The sequence below is a fragment of the Podarcis tiliguerta genome (genome assembly GCF_965153285.1).
Source record: "Podarcis tiliguerta genome assembly, chromosome: Z".
In the NCBI taxonomy this organism is placed as follows: domain Eukaryota; kingdom Metazoa; phylum Chordata; class Lepidosauria; order Squamata; family Lacertidae; genus Podarcis; species Podarcis tiliguerta.
This window is the reverse complement of record NC_139553.1, coordinates 42673007-42700031: the sequence shown is the minus strand read 5'-3', so window position 1 is coordinate 42700031 and position 27025 is coordinate 42673007. Positions and strand designations below refer to the sequence as shown.

The 27025-nt window shown below is 45.4% G+C and overlaps 1 protein-coding gene and 1 long non-coding RNA gene across 8 annotated transcripts in view; one reads left to right on the top strand and one right to left on the bottom strand.

Moving 5' to 3' along the window:
- Positions 1-10968: 10968 nt before the first annotated feature.
- Positions 10969-11491, bottom strand: LOC310669147. The gene is made up of 2 exons (XR_014507044.1): positions 11328-11491; positions 10969-11146 (listed from the first exon to the last, which is right to left on the bottom strand). It is a non-coding gene; the product is annotated as an uncharacterized lncRNA (long non-coding RNA).
- A 2631-nt stretch (positions 11492-14122) lies between these two features.
- Positions 14123-27025, top strand: part of AFF2 (ALF transcription elongation factor 2) — a 382241-nt gene continuing 369338 nt past the window's right edge. For 3 of the 7 annotated variants that reach the window (XM_083422407.1, XM_083422405.1, XM_083422400.1), the window contains exon 1: positions 14135-14510. In XM_083422407.1, coding sequence (XP_083278533.1) covers positions 14464-14510 — 47 coding nt within the window. In that variant the 5' untranslated portion in view covers positions 14135-14463. Of the gene's footprint in view, positions 14511-27025 lie in introns of all 7 variants that reach the window. The other 4 variants (XM_083422401.1, XM_083422406.1, XM_083422409.1 and 1 more) reach the window with 2 other exon arrangements.

Sequence of the window (27025 nt, the reverse complement as noted above, 5' to 3'; positions counted from 1 at the left end):
ACTGAGATCCACACAGTCACAAAAACAAATTAACTCAAAAAGCCTCAAAACAAAAAATGTAAAATAAAGAACAAAAATTAAAACAACAAATATCACATCAGAGCACTGAAATAGGAAATGGAAGGCTTGTATAACAATGTGCTCTTCATTGTACACAAAATGGGACGGGACGCAATGGGGACGCAAATCAGCGGCCAAACAGAAAATATAGGGGGACACAAATCAGTAATGCAACAGGAAAAAGGGGGGGACACAGATTCGTGGTGCAACAGGAAACACAGGGGGGACGCAAATCACTGATGCAACCAGTGACGGTGGAACCCTGTCCGGCACCTGGGGCGGGTCAGCCTCCACGGAGTGCACATGTATGGCATTCTGCACATGATGTCACACATGCACACTCCATACGGGCTGCTCCTTGTGCGCAGCAGTCGTATTGGCTGCCTCTTGTATGGAGGCCATACGAGCTGCCACTTGCAAAGCGACTGTACAGGCTGCTGCACGAGTGGCATCCCGTACGGAGTGTGCATGTGCAGCATCCCGTATGAAGTGAGCATGTGCGTCAGCCCATATGCTCGCTGTGCGGGAGGAAGCCTGTGGCAGCCGATACATACGCCAAGTGAAATGTGCCCATATGGGTTGCGTGCGCATTCTGCCGATCTACCACTAGGGGGAGGCAGGGGCCAACAGGAAATGGGGACACAGATTCGTGGAGCAACAGGAAGCACAGGGGGAATCTAACCAGGGGCACAACCAGTGACGGAGGAACCCTGTCCGGCACCTGGGGTGGGTCAGCCTGTACGGACTGTGCATGTGTGGCATCCCGTAAGTAGTGCGCATGTGCGTCATCAGCTTAGGCAGTGGGCATGCACAGCAACCGTACGGGCTGTCGCACATGCGCACTCCATACGGACTGCCACTTAATTGCGGTGGCCATACGGGCAGCTGCTAATGCGCATTGGATGTATGGGCTGCTGTTTGCACAGCGGCCAAATGGGCCGCCGCATGAGTGGCATCCTGTACAGAGTGTGCATGTGCAGCAGCTGGTATGGACTGCGCATGTGAGATGACCACACGGAATACTGCACATGGGTAGTCTGTGCAAAATGTTGCACATGCGCACTTCGTGCAGGCTGCTCCTTGTGCGTGGCGGTCCTATCGGCTGCCTCTTGTAGGGCTGCTCTTTGTGTGCGGCGGTCTGCCCCTCTTCCCCCCATTTCATACACCCCTGGGTGCAACAGGAAACGGAGGGCGCATTTCAGTGCCACAACAGGAAACGGGGGGGGGGATTGGTGGCACAACAGGAAATGGGGACCCAGATTTGTGGCGTAACAGGAAGCACAGGGGGACTCTAATCAGTGACGCAACCAGTGATAGAGGAACCCTGACCGGCACCCGGAGTAGGTCAGCCTGGACAGAGTGCGCATGTGTGGCATCCCATACGGAGAGCGCATGTGTGTCATCAGCTTAGGCACTGGGCATGCACAGCGACCATACGGGTGGCGGTATTGTGCGCAGTACATATGGGATGCCGCACATGCACCCTCCATGCGGGCTCCCACTTAATTGCGGTGGCCATACGGGAAACTTACTAATGCGCGTTGGATGTATGGGCTGCCATTTGCACCGTGGCCGAATGGGCTGCCATATGAGTGGCATCCCGTACTGAGTGTGCATGTGCAGCAGCTGGTATGGACTGTGCATGTGCGCTGACCGCATGGGATCCTGCACATGCGCAGTCTGTACAGGTTGTTGCACATACACACTCGTACGGGCTGCTGCTTGTGCGCGAAGGCCCTATAGGCTGCCTCTTGCATGGAGTCTGTGCAGGCTGCCACTTTCACGGCGACCATCCAGGCTGCTGCACGAGTGGCATCCTGTACAGAGTGAGTAAGTGTGCCAGCCCATATGGTCGCTGTTTAAAACTTTCTTATATTTCCCTCCTTCCTTTGTTCTTAAGAGTTATGGCAATAGCTCCAGCATACATGTCATTCCATCCTTCGCTCACAGTTTCCTTGCAAACAGAACCTTCACATACCAACCTTCGCTTGCGCAGCCCTTCTCACACACGTTTCAGTTTTCATTCTATTCAATAATTTCTACAACAATAGCATGAAAAATGAGATACACCTTTGTCTGATCCAGCGGAGCTCTTCTTATGTTCTTAAATGCTACTCTTTATCAGTTGCCATAGCGTGTTCCAAACATGTGTTCCAATTAACGCCTCCCACCTTTGATTTATTGTCCCTTTTCCTGACCCCGTGCATATCCCTCTGTTCTTCAAAAGGATCTTCCACTAAAATAGTCCAAAGCCAATGTCTTATCCTTCTCAGTGGACACTCTTGTGAGTCATTAAGTAATGATGGAAATCTCAGGGGAAAAACAACTAGACTAATAATATAAACATCCATCAGTTTATGGAAGCCAAATATTTCTCTGATAAATTATAGGCCCCTGTTTATTAAGATCAATATTTTAGTAAGAACAATATTTTTAGCAAGACTACATTAACCTTTGTTATTGCTGAGCAATGAATAATCGTGGCTTGTACATGGCAAATAAATGGTTTCAAGACTAGCAACAAAGGCAGCTGCCCTGTACTGAGTCAGATCATTGGCTCATCAAGTTCAATATTGTCAGCCCTGTGTGGCAGCAGGTCTCCCGGATTTCAGACAATATTGGGAGAGACCGATATGGAATCTGGGAGAAGCCAGGGCCTTTCTTCAGAGAAAAAAAGATGCTCTACCATTGAACTACAGTTCTGCTATGCCATATCCAGGTCCATACCCACACACACCCCCCACAAAAATATGCAAAAACTGATTGTGTCTGGAGCTGTGCAGAAGCTGTGAATAGCTTCTTGTGGTGAACTACTGAACTCAAGGCAATAGCTTTGCCCTGACATACTTTCAGTTCCAGGACAGAGAGAAGCATAACAGCAGAGGTGGATTTAGAGGAGCATGATTAGTTCAGTTGCACTGGGTGAGGAGCCTCAGGGGCACTACAGGCGATGCAGCAACTTTGTTTTAGAATAGTGTGTGTGAAGTGGTGGGCACCTATGAAATTTGAGACTCCAAGGTTGACCACTGACAACAGGCTTCCTGTTCCAGTTGAATGTTGCTTGTGCAGCATGGCCTCCTCAAGCTCTGGCATAATCCTATATCCTTTGTTAATCTTCGATCTTCACTTCCTCCTTAATGTTTCCTCCAAGGTTGTCTGCTTAATGGGGGGGGGGGGCAAGGTTATCAAGGGCAGCTTGCCATGATGGCTGCCTCCATGGTTGAAGGCAGTATGCCCTGGGACAACAGTTGCTCAGAATCACAAGCGGGGACACGACTGTTGCACACAGGTTCTGCATATAGGCTTCATGCTGGCCTCTGTGAGAACAGGATGCTGGACAGGACGGGCTTTTGGCCTGCTCCACCAGAGCTTTTCCTTAGTTCGGACTTGCTCTTGACTACTGGCTGGTTCCATGGCTCCTAGTTCCTGGCTCAGCTCAAATCGTTGCCTGCCATCCAGCCCTGATGTATTGCCCCTTGGTTTGTAGCAATTGATTTATTTGTGCTTGCCTAGAGTAGGGAATGGGTAGATCTGTCAGTTTTCTCTGCTCTCAGTTTATCATATTTCCAATGTTAAGTTCGGTTCTTCACATTTACATCAGTTTTTGATTTTTTTTAAAAAAAGACCTCATGAAAATTCATCAGCATTTTTGTATGAATTTATCATAATTTACACTTTTATGCAATTTTGTCTACCATACACATTTTTGCAAAGCATTTTCTCTAAGGTAATGCACTTTTTGCATATTATCATCACTAGTATATATGTATTTTTATGTATATCATACCCTAGGGTATATACACATTACCTGGCTGGAGAGCTGCATTTGATAGCTGTGTTTCAGTTTGCATATTGAGGAGCATGATCAGTTCAGACGCACTGGGTGAGGAGCATATTGTTTTAGTAGGTAACTCTGCATTTGAACTGTGAACTGAATCTCCCTCAACTCTGCCCTATGGGTCTGTGAGGTGGCCATTTATTTTGACTGGTGCCCTTCAAATATGTTATCAAAACAGCTTTCAATAAAACATCAAAAAACAGTAAAATAACTTGCACATTAAAAGATGTTAAAAATAACCATATAAAATAAAAGCATAAAAATAATCCATTTTTTTAAATTTACGGAAGTACTGAAATCAATTTGCAACAGTTATATCTGTGACAAAAGAATAATATTAAGCTTACACTGCTATTGAAAACATAGAGTCTTATTTAATCAGGGTGCTATATGCACAAATGTTTTAAACTGGGGAGGGGCAAAGATTCACACAAGTTTTTTTTTAAAAACACCATCACCAAATCCTGGGGAATTTGTTTTTAAATGCCTTCTGGAATTGGAAAGACATCAAAGTGGAGCCCAGGCAAACTTCTCTGCGGACAGCATTCCACAGCTGAAATGCCACCACTGAAACGCTCTCTCTCTCCAGCAGCCTGCCATACCTCAGCCCATGTGAGAATTTGGACAAGGACTTTTAATGAGACTCTCAGGGAATGGGGAAGCACAGGTGGAGACTAGTGATCCTTCAGGACCCCTGTTGCAAATTGATTTTACTATGGCTTTGCCTTTCTGGCCTCACCACCAGTCCCATGGAAATGGTTTTTGGTTGCAACCACACCGCTGCAATAACTAGCTCAGGTAGGAGGTTGGAGCAGGAAAGGGGTGGCCGAGAAGCAGTGGGGTCTGTGGAAACCCCTATTGCAGAGGTAGACAATGTGTTCCACCCCAGATGTTGGTGCATTCATGTTTATCCATACCCACCCCTGGGGTGCCTAGCAGGTACTAAGAGCCAAGGGAGCAACAGGGGGCTCTGGAGGTGTAAACAACGATCAGACTTTGAAAGGTTGGCATCACTGGACCAAGTTAATCAGTGCTGTTTAATTGATTAAACTAAATAGGTTTGATTGGATTTTGAATAAATGTGCAAATAATTGCTCCTGTTTTGTGTTTTATTGTGTTATTATATTCCTTAGTGCTCAAATAGCTCAGCTGGTTAGAGCATGGTGTAGATAATGCCAAGGTTACAGGTTCAATCCCCTTACAAGATTACAGGTTCAGTCCCCTTATGGGACAATTGCATACTCCCCCTGCATTGCAGGGGGTTGTACTAGATGATCCTCAAGGTCCCTTCCAGTGCTATGATTCTATGAATTATTTGCAAACTGCTACTGTGAATGATGCATTTTATGGGGTAGGGGGCACTGGGGATGAGTTGACGGAAACTAGGGGGATAGCCTCAGAAAGTTTGGGAACTACTGATGTAGAGCGTTTGAACCCTGGTCTTGGGAACTTTGGATGCCCTAGATTAAAATGCAGCCTCCTGAGTCAATAAATGCAAACAAGGCCTATTGGCTGGAAATCTGCACCCTTTACGGTCCGAAGGAGACAACAAAAGCAGGTACACAAAACTTTAGGGCAAATAACATGGCTGATGATTTGTGTTAGGCTTGGTGGGGTCATAATATAAATCTCTTCAAATCTAGCAACAACTTGGCAGGAGAGGTTGTCTTTTGTGTCTAACTTGCTGTACCACCTCTTCTGCCCCCCCCCATATTTGTTCCTGCTGTCCCTCCACATTGCCCCCAACTCTAAACCTGCTTTTGACGAGTGGGAAATCCCACATATGTCTTCTTCACTTGATTCTTTTAGCAGGCTTCTGGTTAATATGTGCAACAATTTCTCTAGATGTGCCCATCAGTACTCTCATCCTTTCAAAGGACTCTGGCAGCCTTCCCAGAAAAGCAAGACTTGGGTCACTGAAACCAGTTGCCAGGAAGGCGGATGGATAATCCTCATTCCAGCTATTTGTTCAAGATCCTACTTCTCCTTCTATGAAATAAAACGTGCCAGAAAGTCCATCGCTTTAAAGAGAAAGAGTTGCCTCAAAGGTTTCAGGTGTGTACACATTTCACAGCAGCATTTCAAAGGCTTACACAGACCCTCTGAATGGTGACCTCAGAGTCAGGTTATGCGGAAAGTCATTTATCACACAGCACAACTCCATCTGTGTAATCATATTTGCCTTCCTTCTACTGGTGCTACAACCTCCGCTTAGATTGGGTCCGTTCCCTGCACACACACACACACACACACACACCCTTGCAATCTGAACATCTTCAATACTGAAGGACAGAAACCAATGCAAAATCACCGTGGCAAGCTAAACACAAATTTCTAAGTTGTTTCTTGTGGACTATCATCCACATCACATATTGCCTCCTTGGGGTTAAGGCAAATGAGCGTAATAACTTACGGTGATGAAAGTTGTGGTATTGGCACACCTAGCCCTGAGCAGGTATCTGATATGAAGTCCTCAGAGCATGAATCAGATACCTCACCATTTGAGGTCCTTGTGGAGCAATGCTGAGGATCTCCTTGAGCCCTCCAGGTGGATGCCTGGTAAGAACTCCTGGAAGAGGTGGAGTGCCCTGCCCACAGTCTTCAAAAGTGCAGGCACCAAAAGCATAGGGTCCAGGCTGAAGAGCAGCAGCACAGTATGTGTTTATGAACCTAGAGGTGTTGATCCAATTGTGAGTAAGCAAACCCTGAGACTCCTCTACTTGAGCCAGCAGCTGGGTTTGGGTGTGGTTTAGGGGACCACAAAGCCCATCTTCTGGTTGCTGGGGAAAACACAGGTCTGTGGCTCCTGGTTTGGTTTCCTCACCTTGCTGTGTTGCACCTTGCTTGAATGCCCTGTGATAAATTGAGCTTGTGCTGTTGTGTGACCTTGTCTTTGAATCATGTTTGATTCATTTTCTGTACTTGACCATCATTTCTTTGCCCTATCATCATTGGTGACTACTTTGGTGAAGGCATATTATCTTCTGTAACTGAGACCTTAGCCCCTAAGAGCAGGTCCTGGAGCAAGGGTGGAAAGCTCATGAATCATCTCTAGTGATGGGAAAGCCACAGTTGTATGAAACTCTGAGTTGTAGACAGTGCTATTTTTCTAGAGAGAGGTGCTGGAACTCACCATGAACACTCTCTTAGAATGGCAATGGCACCCGCCTGAGAGGTAATGGACCTGAGTTTCGGCAAGTTCTGGCTGAAAAACGCCCTGGCTATACAGCATATTTTCAACATCAAGAAATAATACCATATTTGTTGAGCATTCCAGCAGGTGCTAACACTGTATGCCGGGGAAGATGTTGCTGGACTCCAAATCGCATTGCACCCAACCAGCATGGTCAATGGTGAGGGTCCTGGAGCTCAATAACTATTGGAGGGCCGCAGGCTCCCCAGAATCATAGAGTTGTAGAATTGTAAATGACCCCTGGGAGTCATCTAGTTCAATGCTCCGCAATGAAGAAATCTCAGCTAAAGCATCCATGACAGATGGCCCTCCAACCTTGGCTATCCCATGCCTGGGAGGGCACCCTCCGCACCCCTCGAGAGAGCGCCCACCCTGGGCAGTGCGGGCATATGCTCCACCTCTGTTACCAGCGTCAAGTATTGGAGTGAAATCAGCATAACATTTGGAGAACCACTTTTTCTACCGGCTGTAGCAATTGGAATGTGCTGTGCTAGATGCTGTATGATTTTTAATTATATTTTTTATTGCTGCATTTATTACATATTCTGAATTCTACAGACTTCAAATTACGATACAATGCAATGCAACATAAGAGAAGAAGCAATCAATGCAATTAAAAAACAATATGGATATTAAATGTAATAGATGTGTGTCTCCCATCTTCAGTCACAAAGCCATGGACACCCCCACAGGCTACCTGAATGAAACTTGTTTGGGAACCCCTGGCCCATTTACAGTTTTTGCCAAAAGCAGACAACAATAAAATATATAAAATGTCTGTGCAGAAGAGTGGGATTCATTTAAATAATGAATTGGGGCTACATGACCAAAGCAGACCACAGAATAGAATCAGAAGAACCTACTGGATCAGTCCAGTGGCTCATAGTCTAGCATCCTGTACTCAGAGTGGCAAACCAGATGGCTGCGGGAAACCTACAAACAAGAGCACTCCCCCCTCCTGAGGTTTCCAGAAACTCATATTGAGATGCATTGCTGCTTCTGGCCAAGCAGGCAAAGCATAGCCATTGTGGCTAATAGCCACTGACAGCCTTATCCTACACAAATTTGTCCAGTCCTCTTTGACTGTCTTCTTTGGATGGGCCTGTGTGTCGCTGGAGTCTCATGGTGGGAACAACACCTCCACAATGCAGTCCTTCTTCTTACAGTGGGAGTTTCTCCCCCTGCCATCCGTGTTTTTATAAAACAGCCAAGGGAATCCAGGGGAATGAACTGATAATAGTGAGAGTGTTTCACTTTGTGAGGAAATAGAAATGCTGTTAGAGGAAATTATGAGACTTGGCGGGGGGAGGGGGGGAGACAGATAAAATGGCAGAGAGACAACTCAAGGAGGGTGTCTATGTGAGTCTGTCTTGAACATACCATCTACAATTTGAAATGCCTGTCGGTTTCCAAGTGCTCGTTCTACCCATGAAGGGCTGACGTGATGGCACCTTTGTGGTATCAGTGCTCTGCTTGTGTGCATTCTTTCCTAAACCACAGTTTAATTTTACATCGGCCTGACACTGCGCTCTTTCTCAGTCAGTAGGATTGAGTCAGTTTGTGTTTAACATCAGGCTTATCTTAACATTTACATTGCTAAACCATAGATTAAATCGTGTGCTATGCATTACATAAGGAGATTTGCTTTCTTGTTTTACTGATGTTTACACAGTGGCGAGGGGCGAGGGGAATTAAGTTGGACATGAAATGGAGGTGGGAGGAATCAGTCGTTGGCTTACCCAGAAGTACTGTATAGGCTATAGCAGGAGGTATGGGTGTTTGCTGGAGAATGAAAGGGGGGGGGGTTCCTTTGGTGAAAGTATGGGTGGGTGATCTGTGGACCTCAATACCCATCAGCCCCAGGCATCATGGCTAATGGTAGATGCAGCACTATGGTACTTGCTGCCACAGGAGGCAGTGATGGCCAGCAATTTGGATGGCTTTGAAATTTGTGGAAGAGAAGGCTACTGATGCCTCCACAGAACAGGATTAGACACTAGATAGAAATGGCTAGGGACGCGGGTGGCACTGTGGGTTAAACCACAGAGCCTAGGACTTGCCAATCAGAAGGTCACCAGTTTGAATCCCCACGATGGGGTGAGCTCCCGTTGCTCGGTCCCAGTTCCTGCCAACCTAGCAGTTCGAAAGCATGTCAAAGTGCAAGTAGATAAGTAGGTACCGCTCCAGCGGGAAGGTAAACGGCGTTTCCGTGCGCTGCTCTGGTTCGCCAGAAGCAGCTTAGTCATGCTGGCCACATGACCCGGAAGCTGTACGCCAGCTTCCTCGGCTAATAAAGTGAGATGAGTGCTGCAACCCCTGAGTCGGCCACAACTGGACCTAATGGTCAGGGGTCCCTTTACCTTTTAGACATGGCTAATCCATCAGGCTCTTTTGATTCTCTAATGTCAGGGCTGAAGGAAATGTAGTATCCAGCTACATTTTACTCAAAGCAGACCCATTAAAACTGATAGACCTAAGTTGATCATTGCCATTAGTTTCAATGAGTCTGCGATCAGTAGAAAGTAGTGGAAGACTACCCATTGTAGAATGGTATCAAACTGATACTGGCAGTAGAAATGTAGAGTTAGATCCAGACTGAAGTTGGATCCACACAATATGTTTATAGCTTTCCCCAAAGAATCCCGGGAACTGTAATTTGTTAAGGGTTCTGGGAATTGTAGCGCTGTGAGGTAAATTGTGAGGAAAAGGGCTCCATGGGCTCTGTAAATTATAGTTCCCAGAATTCTTTGGGGGAAAGTTATGTGTATGTGTTAAATATGAGGTGTGGATGTGCAGTCAGTCACCCAGAGCACAGTCTCACTGACTGGGTTCTATTCTAAGTATGACTAGTAGAAGTGCAATCTTGTGCATTTGGTAGGTAGCTGTGCATACTGATCAGAACAGAAGGGCTATCCTTTTCTTACATATGCGTAGGTGGTATCTTTCTGCAGCCAAAGCTTGCTTCTCTCGGTGTGAGGTAAAATCCACACTACAAGGATGTATCCCAAATAGCAATGCTGCTACACAGATGTTCAGCGATGCCTCTATCACTTTTGAGTGGAATTCCCACAGCCTCCTTCCTTCCTTCCTTCCTTCTTCCCTCTCGCCCTCCCCCTTCCTATTGTGGGGCTGGAAGGAGAGGTCATTTAACCCAAGCCTCTGTTCAGTTCAAGATCTTGGTGTTATGAACTGAAGTTCTCACCCTGGGCCAGCAGGGGGATACTGTAGATAGTTTTCACTCAGGTCCACGTCAGTTATTTTAGGCGGGAAACCCTGGGTTGTTGTTGCTACAATGTTGACAGCCGGCTGCCTATAAAAGCAGGCCAGCTGAGCTGTTTGCTGATCAGTTCTGTTCCAGCTTACAAAATAAAGAGCTGCTTTGGAGAAATCGCTGTGCCATCTGCCATGTCTACCCACTATTCAACACTTACAATCAGAGGTGCCAACTTGAATAAAATATTGGGGGGAAGGAAAATATGCCCCACCCTGCAAAACCAATCACGTGACAGGATGTACCCACACCATTTGAATGACATTGCCTTGGGCGGGCACAAAGGGACCTCAGGCCCTAGGAGTTGGCCCCTATGTTTACAATGTAGGAGGCAGCTACACGTGTACCTGACAGATGACCACGTGCCCTCTGCTTCTCTTGAGGCATGCTGTTGTTCCACTGCCATAACTTTCTCATAAAGTTTAGCCAAAATCTGATTGCCAATCATTTCCACTGGCCTGCTAGAGTAAGCCTACTCCATCTTCTCTGTGACAGGCCTCCTGATCTAAGAAGGGTTCTATCATGCCTCTCCTTAGTCTTCTCTGGGCTATATGCCTCTTTCCTTCTTTTCTTCCTATGAAGAACTGCTGCCAGAGAAACTCTAAGTTGTAACTGCAACCTGTTTATGGGCTTCCCCCAGGAATCATTCCAAAAGTGCACCCACAGACGCAAAGTTCTGAATGATCAGGTCTTGAAATCATCCAGAAAAATTGTTCATGTTCTCTGGAATGTGGTAAATCTCAAGTTTCGCCACATGGGGGCACATCCAGAAGAAACTGTCACCCTGTGAAAAATGACATGTAAAAATCACATTGTGGCAGGTTTTAACTTATTGTGAAAGACTGTGGGGATCTGGCTGCAGCGAGGACAGTCTGGGAGGGTTACAAAACATCAAGCAACACCAGATTGGGACATTTTGACATGCTAATTGGGGAAAAACCACCTCTCTGATTCTGTAGCCTTACTCTGAGGTAAATATTGGGGGAAACTGCCATATATGGAGGCAGCTGATTCATTTAGCTCATTGTTGTCAACAATGACAATGATCTCCAGGTTTCAGACAGAAGTTTTTTCTAGCCTAACCAGTACATACTAGGTTATTTGATCTGCACTGTCTGCATGCAGTGTAGGTATTCTACCCCTGAGATATAGTCTGTCATCTCACACCTCTCCCTGTCACCTTGGCAACCCTTGTTTTGCACAGACCTAAAAACTTTCTCTGATGTGTAGATGCCTGGCCATTGTGTCATAATGGCTTGAATTCAACCAGCCAGGTGGCCAGGCGGGTTGACATATACTGGCCCGTGGATTCCTTACCTGCCACAGTTCTGTAGCTTGCATTTTCCTTTCCTATCCCAAATATTAGCCAGATTTTGACATTCATTAATTTATTGGGTTTAGCAGACTCTCTCCTTCCCACCATAACATTAGCAAAGCTATGTGTTTCTGCCAATTGCTGCTCTTGCAAAAGGGTCATTGTGTGGTTTATCATTCTTATAGAGGTGGCTGGAACCTATTTGGGCTGTTAGGAAGAAAAGCTGAGAGGCCAGAGGAAGGTGGAGCCAAAGCCAATGACAGGCAGAGCTACCTAATTCTAGTTTTGTCCCCCATTCTCCTCCTTGCTAAGTCCTACAGGGGTGAAGCTGAGAAGGAGCACAAAGAAGATGACAGACAGGGGCACATGCTAAGCTGGTTGTAAGTAAGAAAGCAAGCAAGTTTGGGCTGTCTGATAGCAGACTGAGGCTGATAGGGCTTTGCCCCATTCGCCCTGATGGGCCAGTCTCCACTGGTTATATATATATATTTCAACCGTGTACAGAAATGTCAGGCCATCTGCTGTTGCACTCCTTATTCATATTTATTTGGAGCATTTGTACCCACACTTCAGCCAAAAAGGCTCCCGGGGCAGTTTACATACAATCAAAGAAAGATGGTCCCTATCCTCAAGCTCACAGTCTTAAAAAATGAAAAGAGTGGGAACCATGGTGGCTCAATATTTTTTTGACTAGGTGCTGCCAGCCGTAAGACGGACAGTAGTTGACTAGTGAGACATGATGATCTTTCCTACCACCGAAGGCAACCAGTAGTGCTCATACCTTATGCCAATCAAATTGAATTTATAAGTCATAACTCTTGCATCCCGCATTGCTTTTGCTGTGTTAGCAGCACTGAAGGAACCTCTCCAAGGCATAAGCCTGGGCAGCGTGCATTAAGGTCCTGGGCTGCCCAGGCAAGAAGACCGCCCCCCTCGACCTCACTGATGTGGTCCAAAGGAAAGCAGAGCAAGATGTTTGACACCAGCTTGGCTGCAGGAGTTGCTGGAAAGAGCTGTACAAGGTGCCATCTAACTGCCTTAGGGACTCCACTCTGGATTTGTGTAGGGTTTACTCCTCAGCCTTTTCTTTTGCTGAAGATGTCCTGCAAGGCAGCAGGTACAGATGGTTCCTCAGGGTGTACTCCTGAAGCCTTTTTCAGGAATCAGTATATCTACAAGGCGGCAGAAGTTTAGGATAAGAGTATTCCTTCTCCCAGGTGGGCTACCTTACCAGGTAGAGAAGATCAAACTGCCCCTTGGACAGGAGGGAGGAGGAAAATAAACACTAAAACTCAGACACCAGTTTCTAACAGTTGTTCCTACATGGACTAGCTGGCACAGTTCAAGAGCAAGGAGGTTCCTGATGGAGCTGGGCCTCCAGAAAAGCTGATTAAATGATCCCTGCTTACTGTTTCTCCCACTGAGAGAGAAAGGCTGCCCCCAAGTGACAGTTGAGGGGAGAGGAGGCCGGATGGAACTGGCCTGTTGCAGCAGAGCCGATGGAGTGAGCTCTGCTTCTCAGCTCTCTCAAGGCCAACTCTCATGGTATTTAATGGCTTTTGGGAACCTTACGTCACCACCACACACTCAGTACCTGTGTCTCCATGTGTGTCTTCCCACTTACATTTTGACAGCAAGGATGAATCCAATGGATTCAAGCTGCTGGACTCTCCTTCCTTGGAGGTTTTTAAGCAGAGGTTGGATGGCCATCTGTCATGGATGCTTTAGTTGAGAATCCTGCATTCCCTATGATTCTATGTTTTGTGGACATGGCAGCCAACAAACAAGCTTGCATGCTGCAGGAGCTACCTCTTCCCACAATCTGGAATCAACCAGAGTTCTGGGTGCATGTCTGTTGGGTTGCATGTGACTGGTCCAAAGTCACCCAGTGAGTGGGGATTTGGACCCTGGTCTCCCAGGTCCTAGGCTGACACCAAAACCATTACTCCACCCCTGGTGATGTGGGATTGCTGATGCTGCAGTTTTAGATAACAATGAAGTTATTTGAATGCTGAAAATATTAACATCAATATTCAAACATATTTTTAATTGTCCGTGAACAATCCTGGCTATACCCATGCTAGTGGTGCCACAATAAAACTGCTAGCACATTTCCAAAGTTAAGTAGGGTCCAGTATGGTTTCAAATCCCTACATTGCAAGGGGTTGGACTAGATGACTCTAAGGGTCCCTTCCAACTTTACACTGATATTCTTATTCTAGTATTGCATGCACATAGAGGCAACCCACAATGACACCCGTTTGGAAGCGACCAGAACCCCCGTCTCTCGTCCGTGGCACATGTGAACTCTGCTTCAGCTGCGAATTGGCGAGCGGGGAGGGATGCTAATACAACGCGTCTCCGAGTCGTGGTTCTTGCCGCTCGCTCCACCCCTTGTGGTGGGTGTTGATATTGCTGCCGCCGCCGCCGCTATTTCTGCCTCTCAGCCAGCCAGCCAGCGAGTCAGTCAGTCAGGCTGCTGCTGGCTGTGGCGGCGGCAGCAGCAGCAGCAGCAGCCACAGCTGAAGCCAGCAGAAGCGAGCGGAAGGAGCTGAGAGCAGCAGCAGAGCTGCCTTCCTCCTCCTCCCTCCGGCCGGAGAGACCATCGCCAGCCCCGGTTTGTCCCCCAAGCGCGGCGAAAGGGAGAAAGCCCAGCTCGCCCTCCAGATGCGCTGCTAAGCCTGCCCTGCCCCGGTGACTTCTCCTAGCCGGGCTGGGGGAAGGCGGACCCGGGGAGGGGGGGCAGCCAGCGCTCGGAGTCTCTCCTGCCTCCCTTCGCAACCGCTATGGATCTATTCGACTTTTTCAGGGACTGGGACTTGGACCAGCAGTGGTAGGTTTGATTTCCCACCCCGCTCTTGAATTTCATCACCCTATTGCGATGCCTTCGGGTTGTTGTTGTTATTGTTATTGTTAGCATCATTAATAGTGCAGCTCAGAAACCTTTTGTTGCATTTTCCTCTCCCCTCCTTCTCAGTGTCTTGTCTTTAATAATAATATCGAGAGCCATGCACCCGTGGTGGTTTTTGTCCGGAGGTGCGTGATGCGCGTCGCATGCCCTGTTTTTCGGAGGATGCTCCAACTTGGAAGTGGTCCATTTGCAAAACAGGCAGCATCTATGGAAGAAGTCGGCATAGCCTCGCTTCCTTTGAACCAGCTCTAGCATCCCATTATTTTAACCCCCTCTTTGAACCTATTCCCAACTCAATCCGATCCCCTGGGGGTGGGGTGGTGTTTGGGGGGTGGGCGTGGGGGTGTTGTTCACGCATCTTTCATTTTCCATGTTTCAAAATAGGTATCAGGACCTATGCTTTCTTGAACCTGTGGGATAAGTTGCAAGGGTGTGTGTGTGTGTTGGCTACCAAACCAAAAGCAACAAAAAACAAGGGGGGTTTTCCAACCAGCAACACTCCCCCACACTGTTCATACATTGTCTTCATTGTGGCATTCTCAAACGTGCAGTTTAGTGGTGTCAGTTGCAAGATTTCTGTCTCTCTCGTTTCCAAAACTGCCTGTGATTGTCCCTCCTCCTACCCCCTCTACTGATCCAGAACTGAAGTGATAGGGTGTCCCCCCCCCCTTCCTAGTCACTGTCAGATCCCTTATTGTTTTAACTTATAAGCTTTGGAAATATCTTGACCATTACCATGTTTTTCTCGAATTTCAGATATGTTGTGATTTGCAAAGAAAGAGGGAGTTGTGTGTGTTGGTTGTTTTTATTGTGAACTTGCTACAAAAAAATAAATCAAGCTTGGCATCTTTAAAAAAGAAAAGAAAAATTGGGGTGTTGATACTGGGAGAGCAGAAGTAGTGCAGAAGTTGTGATTTGATTCTGTATTTAACTTGGAAAACAGAGATGCTTTGTTGCCCATAAATATTTAAATATGATTTGCCAATGTCTGGACTGGTTCTGTGTTTCACGCTGCCAAGCTAACAAGTTGCAATTTGTGCTTTCGCTCTAAAATTTAAAATAATAATAATGAGCAACCGGATTGTGGCCATTTGAGGTAGGCTGTAATTTACTAACCAGGCAAGCAAAGTAAGTAAATGAATAAATTTGCATTTTGCATGCCTGATTGGCAAAAATCTTGGCGGCATAGGTAATATTATGATGTGTTTTGCTGAGAGAAGGGCAGAATCATTTTAATTTGCTGGCATTTTAAGTAAATAATTGCTGAAAATACTAATAATAAAACATATAGATTTTATATCAAGCTAATCAGTGACACTTTGTCAAACATACTGTAGTTGCCCAGCTTGAAAACCCTGAAACACTGTCATGTTTTCATTTATTTTATTTTTATAGCGGTTGAGAATCAGTCCTTGGGACCATAAATTACTTGGTATCAGTTTTAATCAGCAAACCAGCATTGTGGATCTTGTGAAGTGTTTTATCAGCTCTGTGTAAACCATCACATTATGTCACTTAATAACCTTGCCGTTGTTACTTAAAAGTAATAATCACAATAAAATTAGTGCTCAATTAAATATGCTGCTTCACAGTATCTTTACCCTGCCAAACTAATTTATTTTTGCAGACAGCTGATAACCACTGTATTGCTACTCAAACAGTATTTGCATACAATTTGCCTAATTTATGGTGTGGGTAACATCATTAATTTAATGGAAGCCGTTACAACTGAGCATGGAGGTGTCGTTTGGAAAAGGAAGCATGTTGCGGTGTTTTAGAGTCCAACACTGGCTGGGATCAGGATGGTGAATGTTGAAATGATGTGTCTGAGAAAGAAGGAAACTGTTAACATGTGTTTTTTTGTTGAGGTTTTTTTTTGGGGGGGTGGACAAGTGTTACAATATTTCCTCCTCTTTCCTGATCACCATTAACTTCTTTTATCAAAGTATTGCCGTTTTGATTTTTTTAAAGGCATCTAATGCTTTTGGCTGCAGGGGTTCTTTCGAGAGTTCGTCTCTTCTGATCTCATATGTGTCTCAGCATGGAGTATCTCCATAAATTCTTCGTCTTGTGTGCCATAATAGGCAAATGCATCAATTCGGTGGGCTTGGGTCTGCATGGTGTTGTGTACATGCACTCACTGGGGGTCTCTGTGAATTTGTGTTGATGTTCACCAAACTATTTTCTTCTGGTGAGAAGAATTTGCCAGCATAGGCACTCACTGAATGACCCCCTCCCCAAACAAACCATAGTCGTCTATAATTTAATGGCTACTGCTACACATTTAATTTTTTTACTTTTGTTCACCCTGTGCACCAGGCTCGTGCCTCTGCCTTGTTTACTGCTAATTAGCTAGTTACGGAATGAGTGCGTTTGCTCCTCAAAGTTGGAAGAAACTGTACATTAAAAACAATCCTGCTTTTTAAAAAAACAAAAACAAAACTGAAACCTGGGTGCAATAGGCAACCCACTCAGAGCTTTTTAGCAATTTGCCCCCCTGATTTCAGCGGCACTTACTCCCAAGCAAGTGCATAAGACCGGGGCTGGAATTGCCCAGTGCAAACAATTCTGATGTATGTTGGCTGCTAACTGTTGTGCATTTACATCTAAGCAGCCTTAAGTTCTATCTTTAAGGAACAACAAAAGATAATTTGCCAGAGATGAGCACACAGCAGCAGCCAATCTCTCCCTTAACCTGTAAGAAGAAGGATTTGTAACCCTGGGATAAAAATATGCAGTGAATTACTGCAATATGTACATCTTATTCCACACAGTCAATGTGCAAGGACACAACTACATTAAGGAAATGGGATTGTAAATCCAGATACTTATACAAAACTAGTGTAAGCATATGATTTAATGGAAAATTATATTGTAACCTGCTTGGGGCAGAGAGCTAGTTTGAGGTTTGGTTTTCTCTTGATGACGCTATATAAATATAATAATTAAGTTGGGAATGGAAGACCAAAAGCTATATGATAGGTTTGGGGTTGAGTCTGTATCAGAGAACTCCACATGTGTTTCATAGTATATCTTGCAAATGAACCCCAAAGTAAAATTGTACCTGTCTATTTATTTATTCATTACATGTCCCCCCCCCTCACCTAAGGAACTTGGATTGGAATTTATGTAGACCCCCAGTTTTATCTCTACTACCTCTCGGTATATTAAGCTAAAATACAGCAAATGGTCCAAGCCCATCCCAGGCAAATTGTGGCTATCTGGCGATCCGAAGGCAGGTTTCTCTCCATGCAAAATTAAAACTCTGCCCACTACTGGCTCTCTTAGAAAATGACACATATTAACAGACATAAGGCTCTGTATCAATCTAATTACCTTGGCTACATTCATATCGCAGTTTATTTCATTTCCCTGATGTTTTCCTAACTGTTAATTTCCAGATTATATTTGAGCTTCCACATGACATAGACGGCACTTCTGGAAATCTAGTGGCATAAAAAAATGGACGTTTAGTGGTAATTTCACTAGCATTTTAATCAGGAAAACCAGCACAATTTCCCCCCATGTCTGAGTGCACCTTTCATCACCTTGTTTATGGAGGTGTGGAGGCCCAGAAAGAAACCTGGGCAACATGGAGTGACAGTGCTCTCCTCAAGCCAATTTTGTTTTTTGATATTCCCTGGTCCTTTACGAGGAATGTGGAACCAGATAATATTGGACTTGGAACTCCCATCAGCCCTGGTCAACATGACCCTTGATCAGGGATGATAGGAGCTGGAGTCCAGCAACACCTGGAGGGTCACAGGATTGTCCCTCTTGTCTCCACTGTGCCCATGGGACTTTACAGCACTAAGCAAAGCAAGGCAGATTCCTAAGGTACATAGAAAATTATATTTAAAGATGGTTGGAGGTTAGGAAGGCCCAGGGGTCGGTAACTAGGAACTACTCAATATGGATGGGCTTTGATGGGGCTGTTGAAGGAAGTGAGAGTGTTGGCACTAGGTGTGTTCAGGAAACAAATAACAACAACAACACCATCACCACCAACAATTTATGCCCCACCCATCTGGCTGGGTTTCCCCAGCCACTCTGGGCAGCTTCCAGCACATATAAAAACAGTAATAATAAATGATGACAAAGGAAGAGAACTGTCAGAGTCTGAAGTGCTGTGGTTGATCATGAGGTGGGAAGTCCTGGGTTCGAAATGCAGCATGCCCATCAGGTAACTTTAGCCAAGCCATAATGTACCAGCCATGCCTCAGCATCAATAGTATATTATACTGAAATGTGTAGGAACACAGAAGGCTTCTACAGAGTCAGGCCATTGGAGCATCTAGTTCAGTATTGTCCACACTGAATGGCATTGGCTATCCAGGGTTTCATGCAGGGGGCATTACCAGGCCTACGTGGAGAGATGCTGCGGATTGATCATGAGACCTTCTTACCTGGAAATCAGGTGCTCTGCCACTGATCTAAACTAGTCATTCTCAACTTGTAGGCTTCCCTGAGCCAATGTCTATTTGGCTTTTGTGTTGCAGCAGAATCCTAGGTACAGAAAAAAGTTTGATGGTCTGGCGTATTGCTGCTAACAAGCAGTCTTGAGTTATCAGCCTTCTGCTGCAGGGCCCAGATACTCTTTCCTTCCCACTTTTTCAAAAAGAAAAAGAAAATCTTTGCTTACAGGGCATGTGGGGAAACTGACGAGCACAGCCATGGTGAAACCCCAGACACCCGACACCTTAATTTTCCCCAAGGCACCTGTACCTGTAAATTAGTTCAATTTACTTCCGTGCAAATACCTGCAATGTTGCAGCACCCCTTTAACTGCTTAGCAATGCCTCTGTTGCTCCCAGGTAAGACCTGGTAGGCAGTATGGCACAATGGTGACTCCCTTAGTACTATTAATGAATCAAAGCACATCTTCAAAAAAAGGAAAGATAATGCTTCAGAGGGTTTTGTTTGTTTGTTTGTTTGTTTGTTTACCTCATAAAAAAGAGAGGTTGATTTACACCAGACATCAACAGTAATCCAATTGCATCAAACGGGGAAGAAAACTGGACATTTATTCAAGAAGCTTAAACTCACTAAACTGTAACATAAATAGAAAGGTCAGAAGTTGCCCTGTAGTTGGTGGAACTGAGAATGGACCATCTGTAGGTCAGGTCTCCTTCACTCCCCATATCCCCCCCCCATGTCTCTCTCCTAAACCAAGCCACCTGCTTCCCACCAGGGCATTCCATCAAACCTACTTCCTCAACTGGGAGTGGGGAACCCTGCTTGCTTGCCAGACAAAGGTGAACTGTTTTTGGTCTCTACCTCAGCAGATTTGTGAGTGCTTCTTCCCTTCTTCCCACCTCCCTCCCTCCAATATGCTGCCCTGGGATGCCTTCTCAGTTACTGTGCTTTACTGCCCTGAGGCCTCAAATCACTTATTAAATAACTGTTTCCCTCTGAACACAGGGATGGTTCAATGTTGCCTAATGGGTACGTGTGAAATGGAGTAGATAGATCCCCCCCCCTTTTCTTTTCGCGGTAGGAGTTGGAGGAAATTGAAATACTGAATGGAATACTCATTAACAAAAGAAATCCCATCTCTTTCCCCTTCTGTTCTCTTTTTGGACGTTAAAGTGTGTTTATTTAGGGAATTTGTATTAGGCACATCCCCAAAGTAATTATTTAGGATCATTTTCAGTTTCCCCACTCCCAAACATAAAGGAATTACTCACCATGCTCCTTGCATGTGGTTGAAGGATTAGGATCTGTCAGAATGAGCAGCTGAGTCTAGGAGGAAATAAAATACAGTCCGGTTTGAGGCTTGGGAGGGTGGAATAAGCCCCGCAATTGATTATGCCGTAACGTACTAAATTTTTCCTGGGCTTCCATGAGATTGCAAAGAATGTTAAACCAGAGTGGATCCTGGTGTTTGCAAAACACACAGCGTTGTATGCCACTGATGAGTCGAAATGATGAAGTAAGTGTGACGGAGGGGTGGGTTGTTTTGCTAATGAGTAACCTAAGAATGTTGTGGTTTTTAAAAAAACAACAACAGAGAAATCAAGAATGGACTAAAACAAAAGAGTGAACTTTCAAGTGAAAAGAAAAGAATCCAGAATTTTTGGACAGCTTTATGTAAATGTTGGTTGCACTGTACATTAATAATAATAATAATAATAATAATAATAATAATAATAATAATAATAATTTATTTGTACCCCGCCCATCTGGCTGGGTTTCCCCAGCCACTCTGGGCGGCTTCCATAGAAACCAAAAATATACTAAAATATCACACATTAAAAACTTCTCTGAACAGGGCTGCCTTCAGATGTCTTCTGAATGTCAGGTAGTTATTTATCGCTTTGACATCTGATGGGAGGGCGTTCCACAGGGCGGGCGCCACTACCGAGAAGGCCCTCTGCCTGGTTCCCTGTAGTTTTGCTTCTCGCAATGAGGGAACCGCCCCATATAAGCCCCATGTAAATCAGATGGAGGTGGGTATGTGCAGTTTGAGTGTGAGATTGCAGGGGGGAGCCTCAAATGCCCTCAGACTTAAGCTCAGGCACTGCATGCAGAAAGTTGGGAGTTCAACAACATCTGAAGTACTACAGGTACTGAATTATGTGTGTTATTGTTTGTTTTTCAAAAAGTCCCAGATTTATTATCTCATTTAGAGAATAAATTGAAAGCACTCAGGAATGTCCCTCCTTCCTTTCTTTTTGATATGACATCTCACCTATTGGCTTGGTAGAACGACTTGCCCTAATCAGCATCCATGTATCAAGGGTGAAGGACCTCAGGCCAGGAGGTTGAATATGGCCTTCTGGGACAATCCTGAGGCCACATCCCCACCTCAGGCCACATCTATCACCAGGGAGTGGCTGTATCTCAGTGGCAGAGCATCTGCCTTGCATGTAGAAGGTCCCAGGTTCAATCCCTGGCATCTCCAGGTAGGCTGGGAGAGAACCCTACTTGAAACCTTGGAGAGCTGTTACCAGTCAGTGTAGACAATACTGAATGAGATAGACCAGTGGTCTGACTCGGTAGAAGGCATTTACCTATGTTCCATGCTCTGTACTCACTTATCAGTATACAGATTTTCCATCAGCAACTGGAAACTCCAAACAAGTGACTGGCTAAATCAGGCATAGGCAACCTTCGGCCCTCCAGATCTTTTTGACTACAATTCCCATCATCCCTGACCACTGGGCCTGTGAGCTAGGGATCATGGGAGTTGTAAGCCAAAACATTTGTAGGGCCAAAGGTTGCCTATGTCTGGGTTAAATGATGGTATTTCCTAGGAGTTTGAAATGTTTTTCAGGTTCCCTTTCTTCTTCTCAAACACCTATTCTCCAAATATTATTACCTGATACCATCTAAAGTAACTTAACCAGCAGAAACACACCCCCACACCCCCAGTATGTATTGGTTGCTGGAAGCATCAACATCGAAATCTTGTGTTTGATTGAGACTGTTTTGGCTATATAAAGAATGTACTCATTCCAGTGCATTGCGAATGGAGGAGGGAATTATTATTTGTGGCAGTGGATCTTTCATGAGATTAGTGGTGGGGGATAAATTTGATTCAGTTCGTGTTTAAGGTGAACCTACATTATTTGCACTTTCTGAAACAATATGTAAGCGCAAACACAGCTGCCCTTCAAAATTTGCACTTCTCCACGTTTTACAGTGCAAGTTCTCCAGTCAAGTGGTGTGTTCAATGAAATGTAACCTATTCTACAAAGGCTAAAACTCACTTTCATTGTTTCACCCATTTGTCCTCTTTATCCACCCACTACTGGAATGTGGCTCCTGAAAGGTTGTCCTGAATGGAATGTGGCCCTCAGATTGGAAAAAATCCTGGTATATTCTGTCGGATTCAGTCCGCTCAACTAAGCTTTTTCTTTTTCTTTTTTAAAAAACAACCATCCTACTAACGTTTTCAGTTCAGTACTCTGCCCACAAAGGGAACTAAGGAATACCTAACAACTTGAAAGCTTTTACTATCCAAAGGTAGCTGGCTAATGATGCTTGGCAATTCAAAGAGTTGTTTAAATTGTTGCAGTGTCTCTTGGACATGAACTCCCTGACCCTGATTATCTACAGACTAATGGAGATATCTAGAGATAAAAGGATATCAGAAGAGGAGGGAGGGAAGAGAAAAACAAATTCCTTGTCAGCAGGGATTTGAAGTCTGCTTCGGATGACTTGTAATGATCCAGTGACCTTAAGTTGAGAAATGCCTGAAAGGTATGCTGGACAGCCAAGTGAGTAACTAGGGCTATGTTGTACCTCTGCCGTTGGAGGCAATGTGCTTCTGAATGCCAGATTCTGGTAATCACAGGTGGGGAGACAGCTGCTGCACTCAGGTCCCGTTTTGGGGCTTTTGATAGGCCACTGCAAGAATAGGATGGAGGAACAGAGGGGCCTTTGGGTTAATCCATCAGGTGCTTTTTATATTAACTTGCGTTACAATCTTAAGTTGAAGGAAGTCCCGCGGAGATCATTTAAGCACATTCCCTAGTGTGCATGCTTCGTAAAGGGGAATGCCTTGCTCTACAAATTATTATTTTGGATCCTGGCCAAGCAAACATCTGAATGCTTATCTACGGCTTGTCTGAACTGCCCACTTGAATGGAATTCTTGTGTGTAGAAGCCAAGAGCCTACACATGTTCAGCAACAGGCAAAGGAAAAGATGCAGCTCTCCTCGGACTGTACCACTTCAAGAGGACCAGGCCAACAATTACCCTGGGAGGGTAGGAAACCTGTAGCCCTCCAAATATTGGTAGGCTCCAGCTCCCATCAGCCTCAACCAGCATGAACAATTATCAAGGTTGATGGGAGTGGCAGTCTAGCAGTGTTTGGAGGGCCACAAGTCCTGTACCCCTTAGCTAGCATGGCCAATCGTCAGGGATTGTTGGGCTTTCCTGAGCATTCCATCTTGGCCTCATGATTCTCCCTAGGCTGTGAATGGTCCTGAGCTATAGCCCTCAGCAGCCATCCTTCGCATTCTCCTTGAGTGTTTTTGCTTGGCTGTAAATGCGCTCCTGAACTCCAGTCATGTGCCTTGCTTATCTAGAGGGAGAATCGAGAGGGAAGCATGAATGTGAAGAAACCAACCAGAGGCAGCCCAGCCATTAGACAGGGTGAGGTCACTGCCTCAGGTGGCAGATGCCCTTGAGGTGACATTCCTGCAGGCGCCCTGCCTGCCGTGGTGCCAATGTTGGACAAGTTCAGCACCGATTTCTGGCAAGATCTTGTGGGATGTGGAAGATGTCACATGATTTTGGGTGAGATCTTGCCCCAAATTGATGCCATCTAGCCTGAAATTGGTGGGATTGTTTGTGGCAGGGTGCACGGCGGCAGCAGAGCAAAGAGGGCAGGTGGCACTGGTGGCAGGAGCAGCAAGGAAAGGCAGCACTTTCTGTTTCACCTCAAGTGGCGAAACAGGATGTACCACTCCTGAAACTAATGTACTGTACAAAGGTAACATTTACAGAGATTGCTCCACCCACTTCTGCTTTTGGCTCTACCTACCACTGGCATGTGGCCCTTAGAAGGCTTTCCAGAAAAGAATGTGGCCCTTGAGGTGAAAGCAGGTTATCCACTCCTGTGCTGGAGCTTCTGCAGAGCTTCTGCTTTTCGTGACTCTTCAACAGAAGAGGGAGGGCCGATTAACTTATTTCAGTGGGCGGGGGACTTGCAAAGCCAAAGTGAATTTTAAATGTAGATTAGGAGTAAATGTTGACAGCCAAGGCAGCATTACCTCAGCTGATTAATTTATAAGGATGCTGGTCAATGATTTTAACCAACAGCTACGTATAACGGAATCTTAATGGGATCTGTCTGTTAAGATTATACAAAGGAGAAGTGTTTGATTTATTTCATAGGGTATTTCCCCACCGCCCATCCCCTTTCTTCAAAGCTCCACTTTAACTTCATACAAATAATGCATTAGTCACACAGGATAAAATGGCATATTGAATAAAATTGTGATTTTGTCTGCCTTTCATAATCTGATTTAGTAAGGGATTAAATCTGTTTGAGTAGTTTATTCATATCATAAAAAGAGATTGTTGGCTGAATGAAATCTTTTACATCTGCCACTTTCTATCTCATTAGGAAAGACAGTAATGCAAAGCCCTTCATTTCTTTATAACGTATTCCCCATCACCACCACACATCCCCTGGCATTTCTGAGGATAGTTATTTGTTTGTTTGTGGTCCTCTGTATATATTTGTGTGCTAGATTAAGGCCGGGTAGGATTAACCACCAAAGTTAAATGCTGCTTTTGTTGTTGGAAGCAACTGGCCATGGGGCTTAAGAAAGAAGCAAGACTCAGCTATGAAATTTAGGCAAAGTATGGTGCTTTCACCATTTGTCTTGTGGGATTCTTGGAGACATCTGGTTGGCCAATGTGAAGGCAAAAGCATGTTGGACTAGAAGGTCCTTAGGTCTGATCTAGTAGACAGGGCCAGCTCTGTCATGCCTCAGAGGTAGCTGCCTCAGGCTGTAGCAGATGTGGTTGCTAAGAGCAATGGCAGGATGCTGGAAGACAGAGCTCTGTGTGACAATAGCTCTGCCTGACCTCCCCTATATTAGCCTGCTATATTCAAGTGTCAGGAATGGGCAGGATGCTGACGAGTGTGCACTGGGGGCAGAGGCGGAAGTAGGGCTGGAGTATTGACTTGGGAGAGGGGGTCAGCGATTTGTGGGGAACTGTACCAGCAAGGAGGCAAGAGTCAGAGGCAAGGGAAGCTTCAGTGTTTGAGGGTGGAGCACAGGATGGGTCTGAAAAAGACAAGGAAGATGTGGGTCAGGCAAGTGAAGGGCCAGGTGCTTCCCCACCCTCTCCCGCACCACTACCTCCCAGAACCAGGAGGGGGTTGAAGACAGATGAGCAGAAGAAGTTTCCACACAGGTGTAAGCTCTGGCTGCATGTATGCAGCCTGCTGATAAACTGATGGGGCGATGGTCCCCTGTTGCTGCAACTGCTCTGTAGAGTGCTTACCTTGGAATAGTTTCCTAGACGCTAGGCTGATGTGCGTAGGAATCCAGAGCTGTACAAGTGACTGTAAGTGTGATCTTTTGCAATAAAGCACTACCTATCTGCTGTGTGCATTCCTTTGGATGGAATACCCTTGACGTCAAGTGAGGTGGAGAACTCTGTGTAGAATTGTGGTTTCTGTACATCATGGGTAGGGAACCTCATTCCTGGGGCTCCTTCTTGGTTTTCCATATGCTTCATCCCTTCTTCCCAAGCCACATCACTCACCAGTCCTGCTTTGCACCCTGAATGTTTATGTCCAGATGGAATGTGATGATGAACAAAAAGAATGCCTCTTCCTTGTCTGGATGGAGGATAGAGAGGGGCATGTGATTCTGTGTAGAAATTACTCTGTTGTACAAAGGTAAAATTTGCATCCATTGTTCCACCTCTTTTTGCCTGTGGTCCTGCCCACCGGTGCCAAGGAGGGAATGCAGTCCTTATGCTGCAAAAGGTTCATCTTCTCTGCTTTAAATGGGTAGAGGGGGAATTATTTTGCCCTTCTCAAAGGAAAAGAAAATGTCACGAGCTGCTCCTGCTGGAGGGGCTCTCCTTGCACACTTAATAGTCTTCATCTCTCTTTGTTCCTAAATTTCTCTGCTCTTTCAGCCTGTTGACGACACCTCAAATTGTCCAATTTCACTGGGGGGTTTTTCTAGCATGGAACACAGAGCGTTCATAGTAAAAACAACAGCAGCAGCAACAAACCATGGCAACACCTTCCCTTATGGCTTGTTTTTCTACCTAGCTTACAAAAATTTGTTTCGTAATATTATTTATTTATGCAACCAAGAAGACCCTGCTCTGGAATGGCAAGCAATCTTATTGGATGCACATAGATGATGATGATGATGATTTCATAGTATTGTACAGTTGGAAGGGACACAAAGCATCATCTAATCTAACCCCCTGCAATGCAACTTTATATTCTTATTAATTAAAATTATTAGTCACTTCTCCCCCCAAAAAAACTCAAAGAGAATAACGCATACTGTAAAACTAGCATAAAACTAAAACAGAGTAAAATCAAAACCTCAATCATTTTTAGAAGGCAGGAGTAAAACACATTGGAAAGTAGTGGACTCTCTTCCCTTGGAGGTTTTTAAGCAGAGGTTCATGAATGCATTGCAGGGGGTTGGACTAGATGACCCTTGAGGTCCCTTCCAACTCTAAACTGCCATGATTCTATGACCCCACCTATTGAAGATGGCTACAGATAATTAGGTGGGACACAGGTGGCACTGTGGGTTAAACCACAGAGCCTAGGACTGCCGATCAGAAGGTCAGTGGTTCGAATCCCTGCGATGGGGTGAGCTCCCGTTGCTTGGTCCCTGCTCCTGCCCACCTAGCAGTTCGAATGCAGGTCAAAGTGCAAGTAGATAAATAGGTACCACTCTGGCGGGAAGGAAAACGGCATTTCTGTGCACTGCTCT